This window comes from Magnolia sinica, chromosome 14 (assembly GCF_029962835.1).
Source record: "Magnolia sinica isolate HGM2019 chromosome 14, MsV1, whole genome shotgun sequence".
In the NCBI taxonomy this organism is placed as follows: domain Eukaryota; kingdom Viridiplantae; phylum Streptophyta; class Magnoliopsida; order Magnoliales; family Magnoliaceae; genus Magnolia; species Magnolia sinica.
Genome location: NC_080586.1, coordinates 56793141 through 56810695, shown reverse-complemented (window position 1 = coordinate 56810695; position 17555 = coordinate 56793141). Strand labels below are relative to the sequence as shown.

At 37.9% G+C, this 17555-nt stretch overlaps 1 protein-coding gene across 2 annotated transcripts in view; it reads left to right on the top strand.

Moving 5' to 3' along the window:
• LOC131225780 (COP9 signalosome complex subunit 4) overlaps nucleotides 1–16322 on the top strand; it is a 45081-nt gene extending 28759 nt beyond the window's left edge. For both annotated transcript variants that reach the window (XM_058221377.1, XM_058221376.1), the window contains exons 7-14: nucleotides 1770–1872; nucleotides 2431–2475; nucleotides 2643–2711; nucleotides 2809–2900; nucleotides 2989–3031; nucleotides 3910–3969; nucleotides 4326–4385; nucleotides 15866–16322. In XM_058221377.1, coding sequence (XP_058077360.1) covers nucleotides 1770–1872; nucleotides 2431–2475; nucleotides 2643–2711; nucleotides 2809–2900; nucleotides 2989–3031; nucleotides 3910–3969; nucleotides 4326–4385; nucleotides 15866–15940 — 547 coding nt within the window. In that variant the 3' untranslated portion in view covers nucleotides 15941–16322. The remainder of the gene's footprint in view (nucleotides 1–1769; nucleotides 1873–2430; nucleotides 2476–2642; nucleotides 2712–2808; nucleotides 2901–2988; nucleotides 3032–3909; nucleotides 3970–4325; nucleotides 4386–15865) is intronic.
• The last annotated feature ends 1233 nt before the right edge of the window (nucleotides 16323–17555 follow it).

The window sequence follows — 17555 nt, the reverse complement described above, 5'->3', positions numbered from 1 at the left end:
CCTCAAAATCAGTCAGCTATTGGGTTTGCTTCTTCTTCCCAAGAGTGCGATGAGTGTATGCCTTACTAAATATAGTACGGTGCCGTGGTTCCTATGGACGAGAACCATGGTCTTTGTCCTCTGTGTTGTGATCAAAATCTCTCTCTCCAATGAATGGGCTAAATCGATATGCATTAGCCATATTGGCCCATACAAGCCAATACACAATGGGATGTCAATTCTGACAAGTGGAGCCCATGTTGGGTGACCAAAACACCAAAACACTGATTGGATGTGTTCCTCCATGGATTGACCATTCCCCCGAAAAAAAAATCATCCGTACTGCATTCTAACCTTTTGATTTGTGTCCAATAGATTGTAGGGCTTCAACTTGGGTTTGGGTTAACCTGAACCTCATTGACCAAACCCGAGTTTGTGTTGGGTTGGGTGGGGTTGTCAAGGTCCTTGGGTTGGAAAATGCCAACCTGATTTGAATTCACGTTGCGTTAGGTTGGTTTGGGACTTGGGAATAATCACACATGTATTTTGGGTCGGGTCTGGAGGACTTCAGGTTGGGTTTGGGTTGGGCACCTTGTGTTGGAATTTGGGTTGGTTGGTTAAGGTTTGCAGGCTGGGTCCTCTTAAGGTCGGGTGGGGCTTGGGTTGACCCTCAACCTGAACCAACCCGCGCAAATTGCACCCTTAACAGATAGACGGTTGAGAATAGAAACACAATTATTTATAATAACTGATTTGAAAGCTCTCAATCTAAAGTATTCCTTGGGAATCCAGTGGGACAACTCAATACAACCTGGATTGCTCTAATTGCCCCATCTCATAATTCGTACCATTTGATAAAAAATAAGGGGTAAATTTAAGGCATAATAGGCTAGATTCTTCTGATAGTTATGGACCATTTAAATAATGGTGGTGACTCTTCAATGTACACACGGCATAGATGTATGTTAGTACTAACCATAAAAATCATTGATCCAATCCTGTATGAAACATAACCCAAAATTTACACTGAGAAGTTTATTGTAACTGATTGATTTTAGCATTGGAATTTGGACCACTAACTCTTTTTTTTTTTTTTTTTAAACCATCTCTTTGATAACCATGAATTGCATGGTGAAGATTGCTTGATCAATGTGATTTTAGTTATATGTTGCATCTGCAATGGGACCCATAACTTGTATGGTTTGGATAGCTGTACATGACTGCTGCATGTGAAGAGTACAAGTCATGATCATTTTAATCCCTTATATTTAATCAACTGAGTTGCATGCCCATGTGTCTTTCCAAATTGCCCTGGCTCTGAGGATACGAGCCAATTCGGATAAGTTAGCCCTAGTTGGGCCTTTTCAGGGTTCATTTTGGCTTAAATGTGGGTGTACCTCATCATTAGGTGCTGAAACCAGTACAACTGGGCAATACGTTCTGCTTTTGGAAAATATTTTAAACCTTGATTATTCAACCATCCTACACAAGACTGCTGATTGGTACATGGTCCAACCAATTCCGGGCTTATTGTTTTTCAATGCATCTCTGAAGGAATAGCCTTCTTTCTGCTGCCTCTCTGGTGGATATTCTTTGTTTTTTTTCCTTCTTTCTTCCTTGGGTAGCTTGGGTCTCCTTCCTTCTCATCTGTGATTCGAACATCTCCTAACCAAATATTCTTTTTCTGTGACATTTTATGATCCACTAATATATCTTAAGCACTTCTTTGTTCAATGCAGATGCGTCTTTTGCTGCCTTCTATTGATAGGTTGTGTCCTTTGTTGTTTCAGGTTGATCGATGAGGATGCACTGGCTCTTAGTGCTGCTGTGACCTGTACAATTTTGGCCGCTGCTGGTCCCCAACGTTCCCGTGTTCTTGCCACCTTGTATAAGGTGCTCACCCATTTTGTAATTGATCAGAAATGGAGCAATCATCACTTCATCATTGCCATAGCCTTGTCCCAGTTATTTGGGTTCAGGAATAAGAATATTCTCATTATTACTTGGAGTTCAACGACCAGCTACCTACTTGACATCAACCCTCCTCTACCCATATTTGGGTCTGTTAGGCGCTTTGCTACCTACAATTAAAGAAGTAATTTATAACCATATAAATAACATAAGAAACTGAAATACCTATTTATATTTACTAAAAACCATAGAAATTAATGTAAAAGGTGCAGTTCATATAATTATCAAAAAAATCAAAATCTATATTCTGTAGTTTCAATGTATGATTCTGTTTATCTGATTCAATGGCATATTTGCTAGCTTTACTAATGTTTACAGGTTACCCACCTGCTGAAGGCTGTGTAATGCATTAGGACGAATTTATTAGAGATTAGTGAAAATAATATATTCATATACCTCTGATTGTGTCCTTTCAAAGTACAATTCTATATCCACAATATGACATCATGTTAACCTGGAAATATGGGGGTTTGTTACCAGGATGAAAGGTGCTCCAAATTGAAGATTTACCCGATATTGCAAAAGGTATCATGTATATTATTTATTTTTATCATTAAACTGCATTTTTTATTAAAGAGTTTGTGTTTTTGCTGGTTCAAATTGTGTGATCTGTTGTTTTTTAAGTATATATTAAGTTTCATTTTCTTTCCCTGTTCTGAAGGGTGAGTGTGCATTATATGAATATTTACCAGGTGTATCTGGAGAGGATTTTGCGTAAACCAGAAATTGACGCATTTGCCGAAGAGCTAAGAGCACACCAGGTTATGGATGTCTTGTTGAAATTCAACTCTTCTTTTCAGCCATTGCTTCTTATTGGTTGGCATTGTATGACATACTAACATAGCGGTTTTCCAACAGAAAGCTCTTTTACCAGATAATTTCACCGTGCTGGATCGTGCCATGATTGAACATAATCTTTTGAGTGCAAGTAAACTTTATACAAACATAAGGTTGGAGATTGGACAATACATATTTCTGTACGTTCTCCCACTTCACATATTTTTTCTTTAATTTGTCTTCAATCTTTTGTGTGTGCAGCTTTGAAGAACTAGGAACTTTACTTGGTATTGCTCCGCAAAAGGTACGTTCCTAATGTATTTGTTGTGTGAATGCTTATATAGTATCAATGGGTGTTATCATGGATGTACTAGCCATCTAGTTAAGGGGATTCCATTTGCGTACTCCTGGTCATCTGGACCCATCTGCATGGTTGTGCACTTGTGCTTCAAATGAAAGTGGCTATTACTTAGCAATTTGACCCGTAGAAGTGATGTCGAATGAAGTCAAATCCACTGATACACTGCTCTTGAGTGGTGTCCGAAGGCTACTTAAATGTGAAAATTAGACACGTAATCAAAGCTATAGCCATCTGGTTTTGACAGCATATTTCGACTTACTTCTACCTAACCTGTGAGTTACTGCAACATTTCTCTGTTTTATGTGTTATTTCGGACTACTTTCAGATTTTGGACATTGGTTATCACCCTACTAAGTTGGGTATCACTTGAAGATGCACTAGACAATCATGGGGTGGACTTTTGGTAGTTGCATATAAGATTAGAGAGTGTTCTTAATGACTCGATTTAGTTTTGTCTAGTTGAGGAAGTTTTTGCCACGGAAGAGTAGCTGACCTCAATTAGTTGGGGTAAAGTGTAGATGATGATGATGATGATGTTTAGTTTTGTTGATCGATCTTGTTGCCATTGCTAAACACCCGTATTTTCATTGGTTTTCTGACAATAGGCAAGCATCAATTTTTCTGAAACCTGGCAGCTAAAGTAATTATGATTAGGTCAAGGAATTCATGCATTTTTTTATATTATGGATCTATCTTCTTTATTGATTGACTTCTGTTCTATAAAGTAGATGTTTTTATCAGTAACATGCTTTATTCTTAAACTTCTCTTCAGTTGCAATGCTTGAGGGCTTTAACAAGTTTCAACTTATTGTTCTTGGCAGGCTGAGAAGATAGCTTCGAGAATGATTTATGAAGATAGAATGAGAGGATCCATTGATCAGGCATGCCTCTCTTATCATGATTTTGCTTATTTTTATTGATCATTAAAAGAAGACAATTTCCGGAGTTCCTGTTGGCCATGTTCAGCTGAAATAGATTGACTTCACTGTCCTGAGAAAAGCTTGCTAACCGATACATGTTTTCTTGGAAAATTCTGTGTCCTTTTCACCTCTTAAGAATGTCTCTCTTCTTCGAAACTCATTTTTGTTGTTGCTGAGATTATCTTTGTTTTGAAAATCCTGATAGTTTTGGCCATACTGCTTCTGACCACAAAAACTAAGATGTGTTGCGACATTGAATTTCATGTTTGTTTTGTTATTGGGTCGATAAGCGGTCATGGCTAACATTTTATTTTCAGGTTGAGGCAGTCATACATTTTGAGGATGACACGGAAGAGCTGCAACAGTGGGATCAGCAGGTAAGTCCAATTGCTCCCTCATGCAGGCTGAATTGTTATTCAAAATTACTAGTATTGTTTTTCCTATGCTCGAACCATCAAACGTAATCTAGCGCATCATCTGATATGTAATGGGGTTTGGGCTGCTGGTTAATATAAAATTGTAATCCTTGTAAATCTTGAGAGTGGATCGTCTATGTTGAAGGCACAGGAAATTCCAGTGTCATTGCCTCTCATTGATCCACGTCATTTTCGATGACTCTAGTTCACAAAATACTCCGAATTTCTCTCCTGAATAGATTGCATGCTACACAATACAACTTTTAACAATACAACTTTTTAATGTGTGGAACTTTTCTGGGTCCCACCATGATTTGTGTTAGATCCACACCGTCCATCAATTTTCCCAGATAATTCTAGATCAAGAGCTCAAAAATGAGGTACATTCAAAGCTCAAGTGGACCACACCACAGAAAGCAGTAGGGATTGAACAAACTACTGTTGAAACCTTCCTAGGGCCAACCATGAGGCTCATTTGCCATCTAACCTGTTCATAAGGTCACACAGACCTGGATGGAGGCAAAAAATAAATATCAACTTGATTAAAGCCTTCTGTGGCCCCAAGAAGTTTTCAACGGTTGCATCAATTCCTAATGTTTCTTGTGGTGTGGTCCAGTTTAGCTTTGAATTTGCCTTGTTTTTGGGCTCATGTCCTAGAATAATCTGAAAAATGGATGGACGGTGTGGATCTAAGAAATACATTATCGTGGGGCCCACATAAATTTCACACGTCAAGAAATTTTGTTGCTTCCTGTGTGGTGCAACACATTCGAGGGAGAGAAGAAAACTGGAAGTGTTGACATGTGGAGCTTCCATGGGCCCCATGATGCGACATCACATCACCACTCCATACATATCAGAGTCGTAGGCGTCGACGAGCTACATCGGCACTTTCAATTTGGCTAGGCGACTAATGGTGATCACCAGTGGTCATCGATGAGCATTAGAAAAGCATGGATGGCATAGATCATATTTGGATATCATCTCACCGTTGATCATGGTCTACATGATTGTCCATCTATTAGATCGTCTTGTGTCCCATCATGGGGCCATCCGATGGTTGGATTATGTTAGACCCCTTTGTTAGTTAGTTCTTTTATGTTATTTGATATTTGGATATTTTAGTTTTGTGATTGGACAGTGGACATCTATTTGCTACATAAGATTTTTTTTTGGGAGGGTAGATTAGACTTTTTACATTTTAGGACATAATAGGTATTTTGCTTGTGTTACTAAAGGGGTAGAATTGTCGTTTCAACAAATTTTTGCTATAAAATAAAGCAAGAGGAGTGGGGACGTCCAACCCTATTGTGAATTTGGAAAAAAATCTGAGGAGGTCTTGGGGGAGTTCCATTCTTCTTCCTTCATCATTGTGAAGGCTAAATCTTTGGATAGAAGCCTAGAGGGTGGTGTGAAGCTACTCTATCTTTCGGCCCTAAGATCCTTCCTCTTTCACTTCGTGCTTGATGAATCGTAGGTGGTAAGTCCTTTTGAATCTTCAATTCTAAGGTAAAATCTTTTCGTTATTCTTACTTCGACCTTATTTTACTTGATCCTATGGGTCACCTATACCCATCTTCAATCATTAACGGACCCGACCCGTGCGTGGATCACACAATCAACCCACACGTGTGACCGTTCGGCCACCTGTGTGATTGCCCCACACACGTGGGGCCCACTTGATCTGATTTTGAATTGGTTGTGTTCCTTTGTTCATAAAAGGCAGCTTAATTTCAATCGTTTGCATTCAAACTTTCACCTATTGAACCCGTATTATTCCTATGTTAGTTGGAAGATTTTTATCTTCTTTGGGCCCTATTTTCTGAGTGCTTTGATTGGCCAAAGGGCTGATGACTGTGATTTGGCCTTGAATCATACCTGTCATCTCTTGGGCTTCACATTGTTTGCATGTGTATCACACTTTGGCTTGGTGATTTTTATATATTCCTTTGATTTTAAATTAAGTCTCAGTCATGTAGTTAGTTTTGCATCATTTTACATCACCCCATCATGATGTATGCATCAGATCCACGCTGTCCATCCATTTTTCCATACCAATTCATGGTATGAGACCAAAAACTAGGCAGATTCAAGGTTCAAGTGGGGCACACTACATGAAACATTGGGAATTTGACGCCTACTGTTGAAAACTTCTTGGGCCATAGAAGGCTATGATCAAGTTGATATTTATGTTTTCCCTTCATCCAGGTCTGTGTGACCTTTTGAAGGGATTAGAGGACAAATAAAAATCACAGTGGCCCCTGGGAAGGTTTCAATTGTAGTCGTTCAAACTCCGTTGCTTTCTATGGTGTGGTTCACTTGAGCTTTGGATGTGCCTCATTTTTATGCTCATTCTCTACAATGATCTGGGAAAATTAATGGACGGTGTGGATCTAACACATAAATCATGGTGGGGCCCATAGAAGTTCCACACGTTAAAAGTTGGATTGTGTACTACGTAATTTATCCATGAGAAAATCAGCGTGTTCCGTGACATGGTGTCATCAGCGATGATGTGGACCAATGAGAAGCGATGGCACTGAAATTTCTTGTGCCTTCAACACAGACGATCCACACTCGTAAATCTTCCAAACACTCTGATTTTTCCTCCCTCATAGCCCATTTCCCTCTCCGTTGTCTCTCAGTGGTTTTGATAAAATTGATGATGGATTCCTCATCATCAATGATGGTTCTTCTACTCAGTAGGTCTTGATTGAACAATGTTTTTTGTATTGGTATCAACTGATGTATCACACCCTTTGGATATGGAATCATATAAGTTATCGCATGAGAAATATCAGAAGTATTGCAATTTTTCACTGTTTTTGGGAAACATTAGACAATTGGTTGAATTTTTCAATGAAACTTTAGGGATGTCGAAAGAGACATCAATATAAACTTAGAAATTAAAAGATCATAAAATAATTTAAAAAAAAGTGCACATAATAGGTTTCCTTTGTGTACGGTCCTAAACAATGCGCTGTTTGATAGAAATGATGCAACTATATTCACAATCAATTCATATAATTTATAAATCTAAGAAGACGTGAATGAAAACACAAGCAATGCAATCAAAAGCAAAAGAACAAAAAATATACATATGATGTGTGTGGTTGTGCTTTATATCCACATCGAGTTGCTTTGTGGCTCAAAGTTGTCATTACATCTCGATGGGGTTGGCCGTAGTATTGCTTCTCCACAAACTGGCAATATTGTGTCCAGGTCATGGTAGAATGATACTAGTGAAGGTACTCTTTGACATAACACTGGTACGTGTTATCTCCGAAGTGGATCAGTACGCTCATCCGTGGGTACTCAATAATTGCCACCGTCTGCGGTTAATATGATCTAAAGTTGGATATCACTACCCATATGCAGAAGCAGTAGAGTAGTCTAAAAACTATGCCGTAACTGCTCACTTGTCACATATTCATGAGGTCCATAACTGCCATATGATCCATATCCATAATGTGCCTGTGACACAAAACGAGAGCTACCTTGCTCACCCCCGATGTCCATGGATCCCATGCTTCGTGCTAAGAAGTCAAAGCCACTCAATTATTGCTTCTTATAACAATGACTACTATAAATTTTATTTTGGATCAGACTAGGACGAAGATGAGAACTATGGTCTTCGTTTTGGGTGGCATGCTCAAAATCCCTCTCTCTAGTGAACAAGTAGAGGCCCAACTCCTAGCCTTAGTCTCATTTTGACTCCCAAGTTAGTCTCACTCTCGACAGGTACATTAGCGTTGCTGCCACCCCCGTTGCCACCATCATCATATTACAAGATTCGTCCTGTCCATCGCTCTTTATATCACTGTCATTGTTGGCTAGTGTGGTCACCACATGTCCCTTGAGATGGTGATTGCTACAGGTTCTCCTGCATTTATCGTCAATGGGTTGAAAGCTGTAAGGGAGATCTAGCCTCTACAACCGCATCAATGTCGATGCCTTGTGACATTGCCTCTTCTACTATGTTCGGCTCAGGTAAGCCATTTACTTGATCCAAGTCATCTGATTTAACCCACTTTTAAAGTGGATTCTCTACATCTTCATGGTATGCATGATGGCCGATCATCATTAGATTCAATGGGTCCTCTTCTGCTTATCTTGTGCCTTCTGCTCATAGCAACCTCTCTTGAAGCTTCATATTGTAGTGGCAGAACACTTAAAGCTTCTCATAACCCAATCTGTTCCACTTGTTCATGTGTATGAGAGAGATGTGCTCCAATTTTGCTCACATGGTGATGAAGATACCGTTTGTGCACATGGATAACTAGTCACTGCAATGTCTCGCAGTCACTTCGGTACATGACCCTCGATTCGCCTGCGAAGCTTATCATTTTTTTTTCCTGTTAGTTCCATGTGTAATTATAGAACTTGAAAAGTAACTTTTTAACTCTTTAAGTTTTAATTAATAAAACAAGTTACATGGTATCATCGTCTTCTTCGACAATCTTGCAGCCTCGCTTCCAAGGTATCCCAAATTGGTTATGTTTTGGCTGTAACGGCCGATACGTAACGGTAATGGCATCAACCGTTACACGATTTGGCCCCGAAACGGGGCGCCTCTGTTTGTTGGGTTCGTAACGGCCGTTATGGTACCGTAACAAACGTTACGGTCCATAACCCTAAAGAAAAATGAAAAAAAAAAATGGTAAAAAAAAAAAAGAAGAAAAAAACATACATTTTTTTTTTTCTTCTTCTCCTTCTTCTTCCTCTTCTTCTTCTTCTCACCCAGCTGCGGCTGCGGCCCGGGCCTTCTTCTTCTCCTCCTCCTTCTGCTCCTCCTCCTCCTCCTCCTCCTTCTCCTTCTCCTTCTCCTTCTTCTTCTTCTTCTTCTCTCTCTCTCTCCCCCCCCCCCCCTTCTTTCCCTCTTTTTCTTTTTGGTTTCCCTCTCCCGTTTTTTTCTTTTGAAATCGGAAGCAGTTTCACTGGTGTAGTATAGCTGCTATAGGTACGTGTCATGTTAAGACGAGCGCTGACACTCCTCGAGCTTCGAGTTGTACGAACGGTTCAAAGGATATCAATGTTACATGGGCTCCACAGCGATGTATTTATTATATCTACACCGTTCATCTATTTTTAAATATCGTTTTAGAGCATTAGCCAAAAAATGAATCGTATCCACAGATCGTTTGGACCACACCAAAAATAGCAGCGAGATGATGATTTTCACCGTTAAAAAATTCGTAGGCCCACCATAACGTTTATTTTCCATCCAATCTGTTCAAAAGGTCAAAAAGACCTGAATGAAGAGGAAAAACAAATTTCATATTGATCCAAAAGTTTTGTGATCCCAAAAAGGGTTTCAATGGTAGACGTTCAATCCCCCACTGCTTTTTGCAGTGTGGTCCACTTGATAATTAGATCTGTATTATTTTTCGTGTCAAGCCTTAAGACGAGCTCGTCAAATGAATGGACGATTTAGATATAACACATACCTCATGATCAGACCCACAGGACTTGCTTGCGTCAAATGAATGGACTGGTACGCGTTACGCAACACGTTGCACAATTTAATAAAATGTACACGTGCCACATGGGCCCCACCATGCTGTACGTATTTTATCCATGTCGTCCATCCATTTTGCCACATCATTTTAGGTTATGATTCAAAAAATTAGTGAGATCCAAATCTCAGGTGGACCACAGCATAGGAAACAGTGGTTATAGAATGCTCACCATTAAAAATTTCTTAGGGTCCACTGTAATGTTTATTTTCCATCTAACCTGTTAATAGGGTCACACTAACGTGGATGAAGGGAAAACACACATGTCAGCTTGATCTAAAACTTTTGTAGCCCCGATAAATTTTTAATGATAGTCGTTTAATTATTATTGTTTCTTATGGTGCGGTCCACCTGATCTTTGGATCTGCCTCATTTTTGGGCTCATGCCCTAAAATTATTTGGCAAAATGGATGGACGGTGTGGATATAACACATTCATCACTGAGTGGGGTCCAAAAAACTTTGACACTCGTGTGCTACACTTCACAATCTGAGTCCTACCTTATTCGGGCCCTTAAAAAATTGTACACGAGACATGTATTAACTTAAAATTTACCAATTAAATTATGGATTGTAATTGCTAACTAAAAATGCCAAAATCAAATTGTTTGAATAGTTTTAATTGTTAATTTGTGGACGTTTATTTTTCAAAATAGGGCCTTTTGATTTTTTTTTTTTTTTTTTCATGATTCACTATCCAATAAATGTCCACCAATTCACAAGTGGGATAATGCCAATAAATTGCATGAATTTGAGGCTGATTTGGGGCATGGATTGGTCCTCCAAGTCAGCCCCAAATTGGCAACGCGATCTACCTGAATTTAATTTCATTTTTTAAAAGAACTATTAGGCGAAATGATATCAAATTGTTAAGTATATAAATTAGATATTTAGAAAATTAAATATATGGATTTTGTACTCAAATTCAGGTTATCTGGTCCATAAATTCATCAGACAGTTCGATACAACTTCTCACCAAAGAGTGGACCGTTACACCACCATAAACATGTTCCAATTTATAAATGAATGCATATTTGGAATGCTTAGAATATCTCGTATTTAATTAATATTTTTTCATATTTTTTGGGTAAAAATAAAAATAAAAATTGTGCCGTTACGGGCCGTTACGCCCCCATATCGCCGTTACGCCCCCGTATTCGTATCGGTTTCGGATGGACGGTGTGGATATAACACATTCATCACTGAGTGGGGTCCAAAAAACTTTGACGCTCGTGTGCTACACTTCACAATCTGAGTCCTACCTAGTTTGGGCCCTTAAAAAATTGACACGAGACATGTATTAACTTAAAATTTACCAATTAAATTATGGATTGTAATTGCTAACTCAAAATGCCAAAATCAAATTGTTTGAATAGTTTTAATTGTTAATTTGTGGACGCTTATTTTTTAAAATAGGGCCTTTTGATTATTATTATTATTATTTTCATGATTCACTATCCAATAAATGTCCACCAATTCACAAGTGGGATAATGCCAATAAATTGCATGAATTTGAGGCTGATTTGGGGCATGGATTGGTCCTCCAAGTCAGCCCCAAATTGGCAACGCGATCTACCTGAATTTAATTTCATTTTTTAAAAGAACTATTAGGTGAAATGATATCAAATTGTTAAGTATATAAATTAGATATTTAGAAAATTAAATATATGAATTTTGTAGTCAAATTCAGGTTATCTGGTCCATAAATTCATCAGACAGTTCGATACAACTTCTCACCAAAGAGTGGACCGTTACACCACCATAAACATGTTCCAATTTATAAATGAATGCATATTTGGAATGCTTAGAATATTTCGTATTTAATTAATATTTTTTCATATTTTTTTGGTAAAAATAAAAATAAAAATTGTGCCGTTATGCCCCCGTATCGCCATTATGCCCCCGTATTCGTATCGGTTTCGGATGGACGGTGTGGATATAACACATTCATCACTGAGTGGGGTCCAAAAAACTTTGACGCTCGTGTGCTACACTTCACAATCTGAGTCCTACCTAGTTTGGGCCCTTAAAAAATTGTACACGAGACATGTATTAACTTAAAATTTACCAATTAAATTATGGATTGTAATTGCTAACTCAAAATGCCAAAATCAAATTGTTTGAATAGTTTTAATTGTTAATTTGTGGACGCTTATTTTTTAAAATAGGGCCTTTTGATTATTATTATTATTTTTTTCATGATTCACTATCCAATAAATGTCCACCAATTCACAAGTGGGATAATGCCAATAAATTGCATGAATTTGAGGCTGATTTGGGGCATGGATTGGTCCTCCAAGTCAGCCCCAAATTGGCAACGCGATCTACCTGAATTTAATTTCATTTTTTAAAAGAACTATTAGGTGAAATGATATCAAATTGTTAAGTATATAAATTAGATATTTAGAAAATTAAATATATGAATTTTGTAGTCAAATTCAGGTTATCTGGTCCATAAATTCATCAGACAGTTCGATACAACTTCTCACCAAAGAGTGGACCGTTACACCACCATAAACATGTTCCAATTTATAAATGAATGCATATTTGGAATGCTGAGAATATTTCGGATTTAATCTATATTTTTTCATATTTTTTTGGCAAAAATAAAAATAAAAATTGTGCCGTTATGGGCCGTTACGCCCCCGTATCGCCGTTACGCCCCCATATCCGTATCAGTTTCGGAGGGCACCGTTACGCCAACCGATACCGATACGAGATACCTTACTCGCATCCAAACATACCCATTGTAACCCGGAAGGAGATAACCTATTAATGGCATTTAATAGTAATTTTTAGTATAAAGTGTTCCAGGAAGTTAGGAACCTAGACTGTTCTTCAACTGGGACACCCCTCTGCTTTTCGACATGCGCCCATGATAATTGCACCTTGACCAAAATCGATTGTTGAGCAGCGGGGTTGTGTGCTACCAGTCAATGTCAAGTTGCCTCCATAGCATAATAACTGCCTGATCAACCAAGAAATTTTCTAAAAAAACAATTTTTTGATATTTTATTTTATTTTATTTTTCAAAAAATTCAAAAACCTTCGTCAATCTGTAAATCAGCTTCTAACATGTCTAATGTGATTTTTAAATTTTTTTTTTTTTTTTTCATACTCTAGTTGCAATTTAAATGGGTGAAATGGAGGAAATTTTGAATTTCTCTAAATTCACAAATTACTGATATTAATATCAACAACCACTCATAAGCACCTGCAAATTAAGGCTAAATAACCACCGATGAAACTGGATTTTTTGAAAAAAAATATTTTTAAATATTTTTAAATAAAAATATTATTCTTTTAAAAAAAATTTACAAACCTCCATTAATCTGTAGATCATCCTCGAAACATGAAATTTTTTTTTTTTCATATTCTAATTGCAATTTAATTTGCTGAAATTTGTTAAATTTTTTATTTTTCCAAAATTTCCCAATTCTCCAAATCAAATGTTGAAATCCATGATTGAGCATGCAAAACATGCAAAATCAATTGGTTTCCATCTTAGCTCTACTGATTCCAAGTGATTCACACACACACACACACACACACACACACACACACAAACAGACAAAAAAGCTCACTGTTTGAAAATCGGCCCACCTGTTATCTGATCATGCACAGTTTTTTTCCCTCCAAATAGTCGAAGTGGGTTGGTCGGTTCAGCTCAAGAATGGATTAGAGGTGGGAGATTTGACAAAAAAAAAGGGATTTTAGAATGTTGTCGATACAAATTGATTTATCGTGATAATATCATCGATACAATGTGATATATTGCGATAATATCGTCAACTCCAAAAATTTGAACTACATATCAGGGAGGTGTGATCCCGATAATACCGATATCGCAATCACTGAATTCATCAATGAAAGGAATGCTTCTTGTCCATCTTCAAACCCCTCTCTATCACATCATCATAATTGACTCCTAATATATTTGGAGCTTTTATCGAAGAAATACTTCTCATTTTGTTGATCTCTCTCTCTCTCTCTCTCTCTCTCTCTCTCTCTCTCTAAGATCTCTCGTCATCAACTCTTTAAGAAATTTAATCTCTCTCTCTCTCTCTCTCTCTAAGATCTCTCGTCATCAACTCTTTAAGAAATTTAATCTCTCTCTGTGGTGTTGGCTTTTTTTTTTTTTTTTGCACAAGAAATATTGGGAAAATGTAAAATGCGATGGAAGTTATGACATAAATTTGATGCTGGCTGCCAATCTGATGCAACCCACCTTTATTTGGGCTTTGGGACCAGCAATGAGAGTTCAAAACTCCCACAGGTGCAGTGTAATACACTATTACATAGGTTGATTACAATTAAGCGCGAACCTTTGCGAGAGAGAGATGATTCTCCCAAATGTTTGCTTAATGTGTTACCAGGATGAGGAATCGGTGGATCACCTTTTTGTTCATTGCTCGTTTGCAAATAGGATGTGGAATTGCTTCTTCAAATTGTTCGTAATAGGTTGGATCCTTCCAAGGTCCATCAGTGAGTTTTTCTTGATGTGGCATGGTGGTGGTATAGGTGAGGTTGGGAAAAAAGTTTGGTGTCTGCGTTTAGCAGTGGGAATCTGGTTCCTTTGGTTAGAAAGGAATGATCGATGTTTCAGGGATCAGGATGAGTGAGTTTCGGAGGTATTTAGTAGGGCTGAGATGCATATAATGGAATGGGTCAAAGGGGTGATTTCATCAAAGGTTATTGCTTGGTTCCCCTATAGCTGGATAGAGTTGTAGTTTTTCTTTTCTTTTGTTTCTTTGTATTCTTTTGGCTGCAGCCTTTCATAATAACATTATCAATGTTAAAAAATAGTCTAGTACACAGGTTGATTGCAATTAACGAGTAAGAAAAGACTTGATGACATAGGATCTAACTGAAGTTCTAGCCCTTCATAGTGGAATGGCGGAAGAGGATTCATGTAGCCAACCCCAAATTTATTGGGATAAGCCTTGGATGATGATGAGTGAGGAAAAATGTAAAACATCAGAATCTGTCTTTTTTGTTGTGTGTTTCTGAAATGTATTTAATGGTGTATCATATGATTCTTTGATAAAAATGCCTTATGTCAAGTTGAACTGCTAAAAGTCAACCAAATAGGTCCTAATCAAACACAAATCAAGCATGATTTGGTGGATTAGTAGGCCTAGCAACGGCCATGCCTATGGATGGTTCAGGCCTGTATTTTGAACTGGTTGGGCCAAGACCAAAATATTGATTTTGCATGGTGTAGGCCCAGCCCACTGCCAAATCTATGGATTAAGGCCCATGTGCATAAAACAAAATGAAGAAAAAAAATTGAAAAAGTGACGGTTTACCCCTCTCCAAGTATTTCCTAAAATGGTGGACTCCACTTTGATTTGTTGACTACCATTCAAATCTTGTGTTTTGGTCCTCAAGTAGGCTCATATTAGTTTCTAAGCTTCCTTCATGGTTTTTTTTTTTTTTTTTTTGGAAATGGAGAAAAAATAGGAAAAATGAGACTATGTAAAAAATAAAAATAAAATCAAAGTGGGGCAGTTAATGCCCTGTTTTCTTTTTGTGGTTGAAATGGAGAAAATAATAGGAAAAATGAGACAATATATAAAAAATAAATAAATCAAAATGGGGCCGTTAATGCCTTGTATTGGTGCGTTCTTAACAGACCAGTTCACACCAATACCACGTAGTGAAGGTGGTCCATATGAGTACAATATGACCATATAGTAATGAATATTTAAAAGACCATGCTCCCATCATTGACTCTTAACATTACTTGGATCTCTCCTCTCTCATAGGCATACATATTGACACATACATTAATTTTCTTTTTATATATATTGCATCTCCTCTCCTCTGTCATTGGCATCATTATGGACGCTTATGCTATTTGAAGCTTTTATTGTACTGCAGTCTTCTTTTTTCTTTTTACACATTTTTGTTGTCAACCTTGCAGATTGTGGGGCTTTGCCAAGCTCTTAATGATGTTCTTGACAGTATGGCGAAAAAGGGCCTTGCTGTTCCAGTCTAGAAACTGCATCAGTGGCAATCCCTTATTTTTTTGGTGGGGGGGTATATAGGTACAGAAATGGTGTTCATATTTCTGGATGATTTTGTTAATGTAATAGCGTCACCTTTGGTTGGTAGATTGGTCCTCAAGCTAATGGGCGTTAAGAGTTGTAATTCTTTATTTTATTTTTGAGTCCTATGGCTGGGAGATCTCTGAGGGACCTTGTACCAGGGTGTGGGTGGGCTATCCTGTAGTGATGAACTTCCAGGGACAGCATGCTTGGTGACAATTTGGTAACAAGTCTACGAGGGTTGGACAGGCTGAAAATCAAGGCTCGCAAATTAAATGGGATGGGGATGTTGCATTTTTATTGCAAGATCTGATGACTATGTTTTGACCCGAACTTGAAAGATGTTCTCGTTGGGCAGCCCAGCCTGTCATGTCTGTTTTTATGAACCATGCTGGGCCAGCAATTGTTGGCTGCATGCTCAAGTTTAAGACTGCCCATTTGCAGTTCCACTAGGTTCTAAACAGTATATAAAAAGAAAAAAAAAAAGAAGACCTAGTCTTGGAACGTATGTACAGATATGTGCTCATGATGAAAGTTGGATGCCCACCTTAAACCAGGCATGTGTCAGTCTACACTGCACATCCCGGACCACATTGGAAAGAGAATTCATAAAATCATGTTTCATAGGCCATGTATGGCCCATGGGCCAAGGACCTGACTCCAGGCCTGAGGAAATTATGCTCTTGCCCTTCAATGAAATACTCAGTGCACCAAACATTCCATGTGGATCTCTTTAGGAAGATGCATAGCCAGGTCGAGCCATATTTCTTATTGTGCCTAGAATTCAGGCCTAAATCCAGCTTGGAGTCTTAACCCCCAACTCCACCTTTTACCTTAGTTTGACTGGATGTGTAGTGACAAATCTAGTTCTTGGCAATTTCTAGGCCCATGAATTTATTAAGAGATTTTTAAAATTTGAGGTTTTCTTGAGGTATTATCAGGAAAGTCTTGAAAAAAATAAAAATATTTACTGTAAATTAATAACTAAAGTGAAATTAAATGTTCATTTGTATAGCAACTCCTGAAGGTTTTTACTTTTTTTTTTTTTAAAAAAAGTTTATATCGTGATAATTTATCATGATGTTTTAAAATCTGGGAACATTTTGAAATCTTGTGGTGTATTTTTGCGACATTATTGTGATATTTTCATAATCTTGGCAATATTTGTCACACCACCTTGAAGTTCAGTTGGGTTAGGTCGAGGCTACGTAGTTGTTATCTAGTTAAAAGAAATTGATTAAATATCCATTAGACAGCATTCGGTGTGCTGGTTGGATATGTCAATTGATTTTAAAGAGGTCTCTGGTTCAATCCTCCTCTTTAATAAAATCGGTGGGTCACGGCTTGAGTCAGCACGACATGTCTCGCAGGGTAGGGACTCTTTGACTTTCCAAATCTTATTGAGTCGATCTAGTCACACAGTTTTAAAATTATGGCATGGACAGTCCAGATGGAACTTGGTTGTGTCCCATCCATAATGGGCCGTGACCTGAGTTATTTAGAATGAATTTGGGAAATGCCACGTTGCTATTTATTTCAATCAGCCCCATCCAAGTTGTGGGAGGA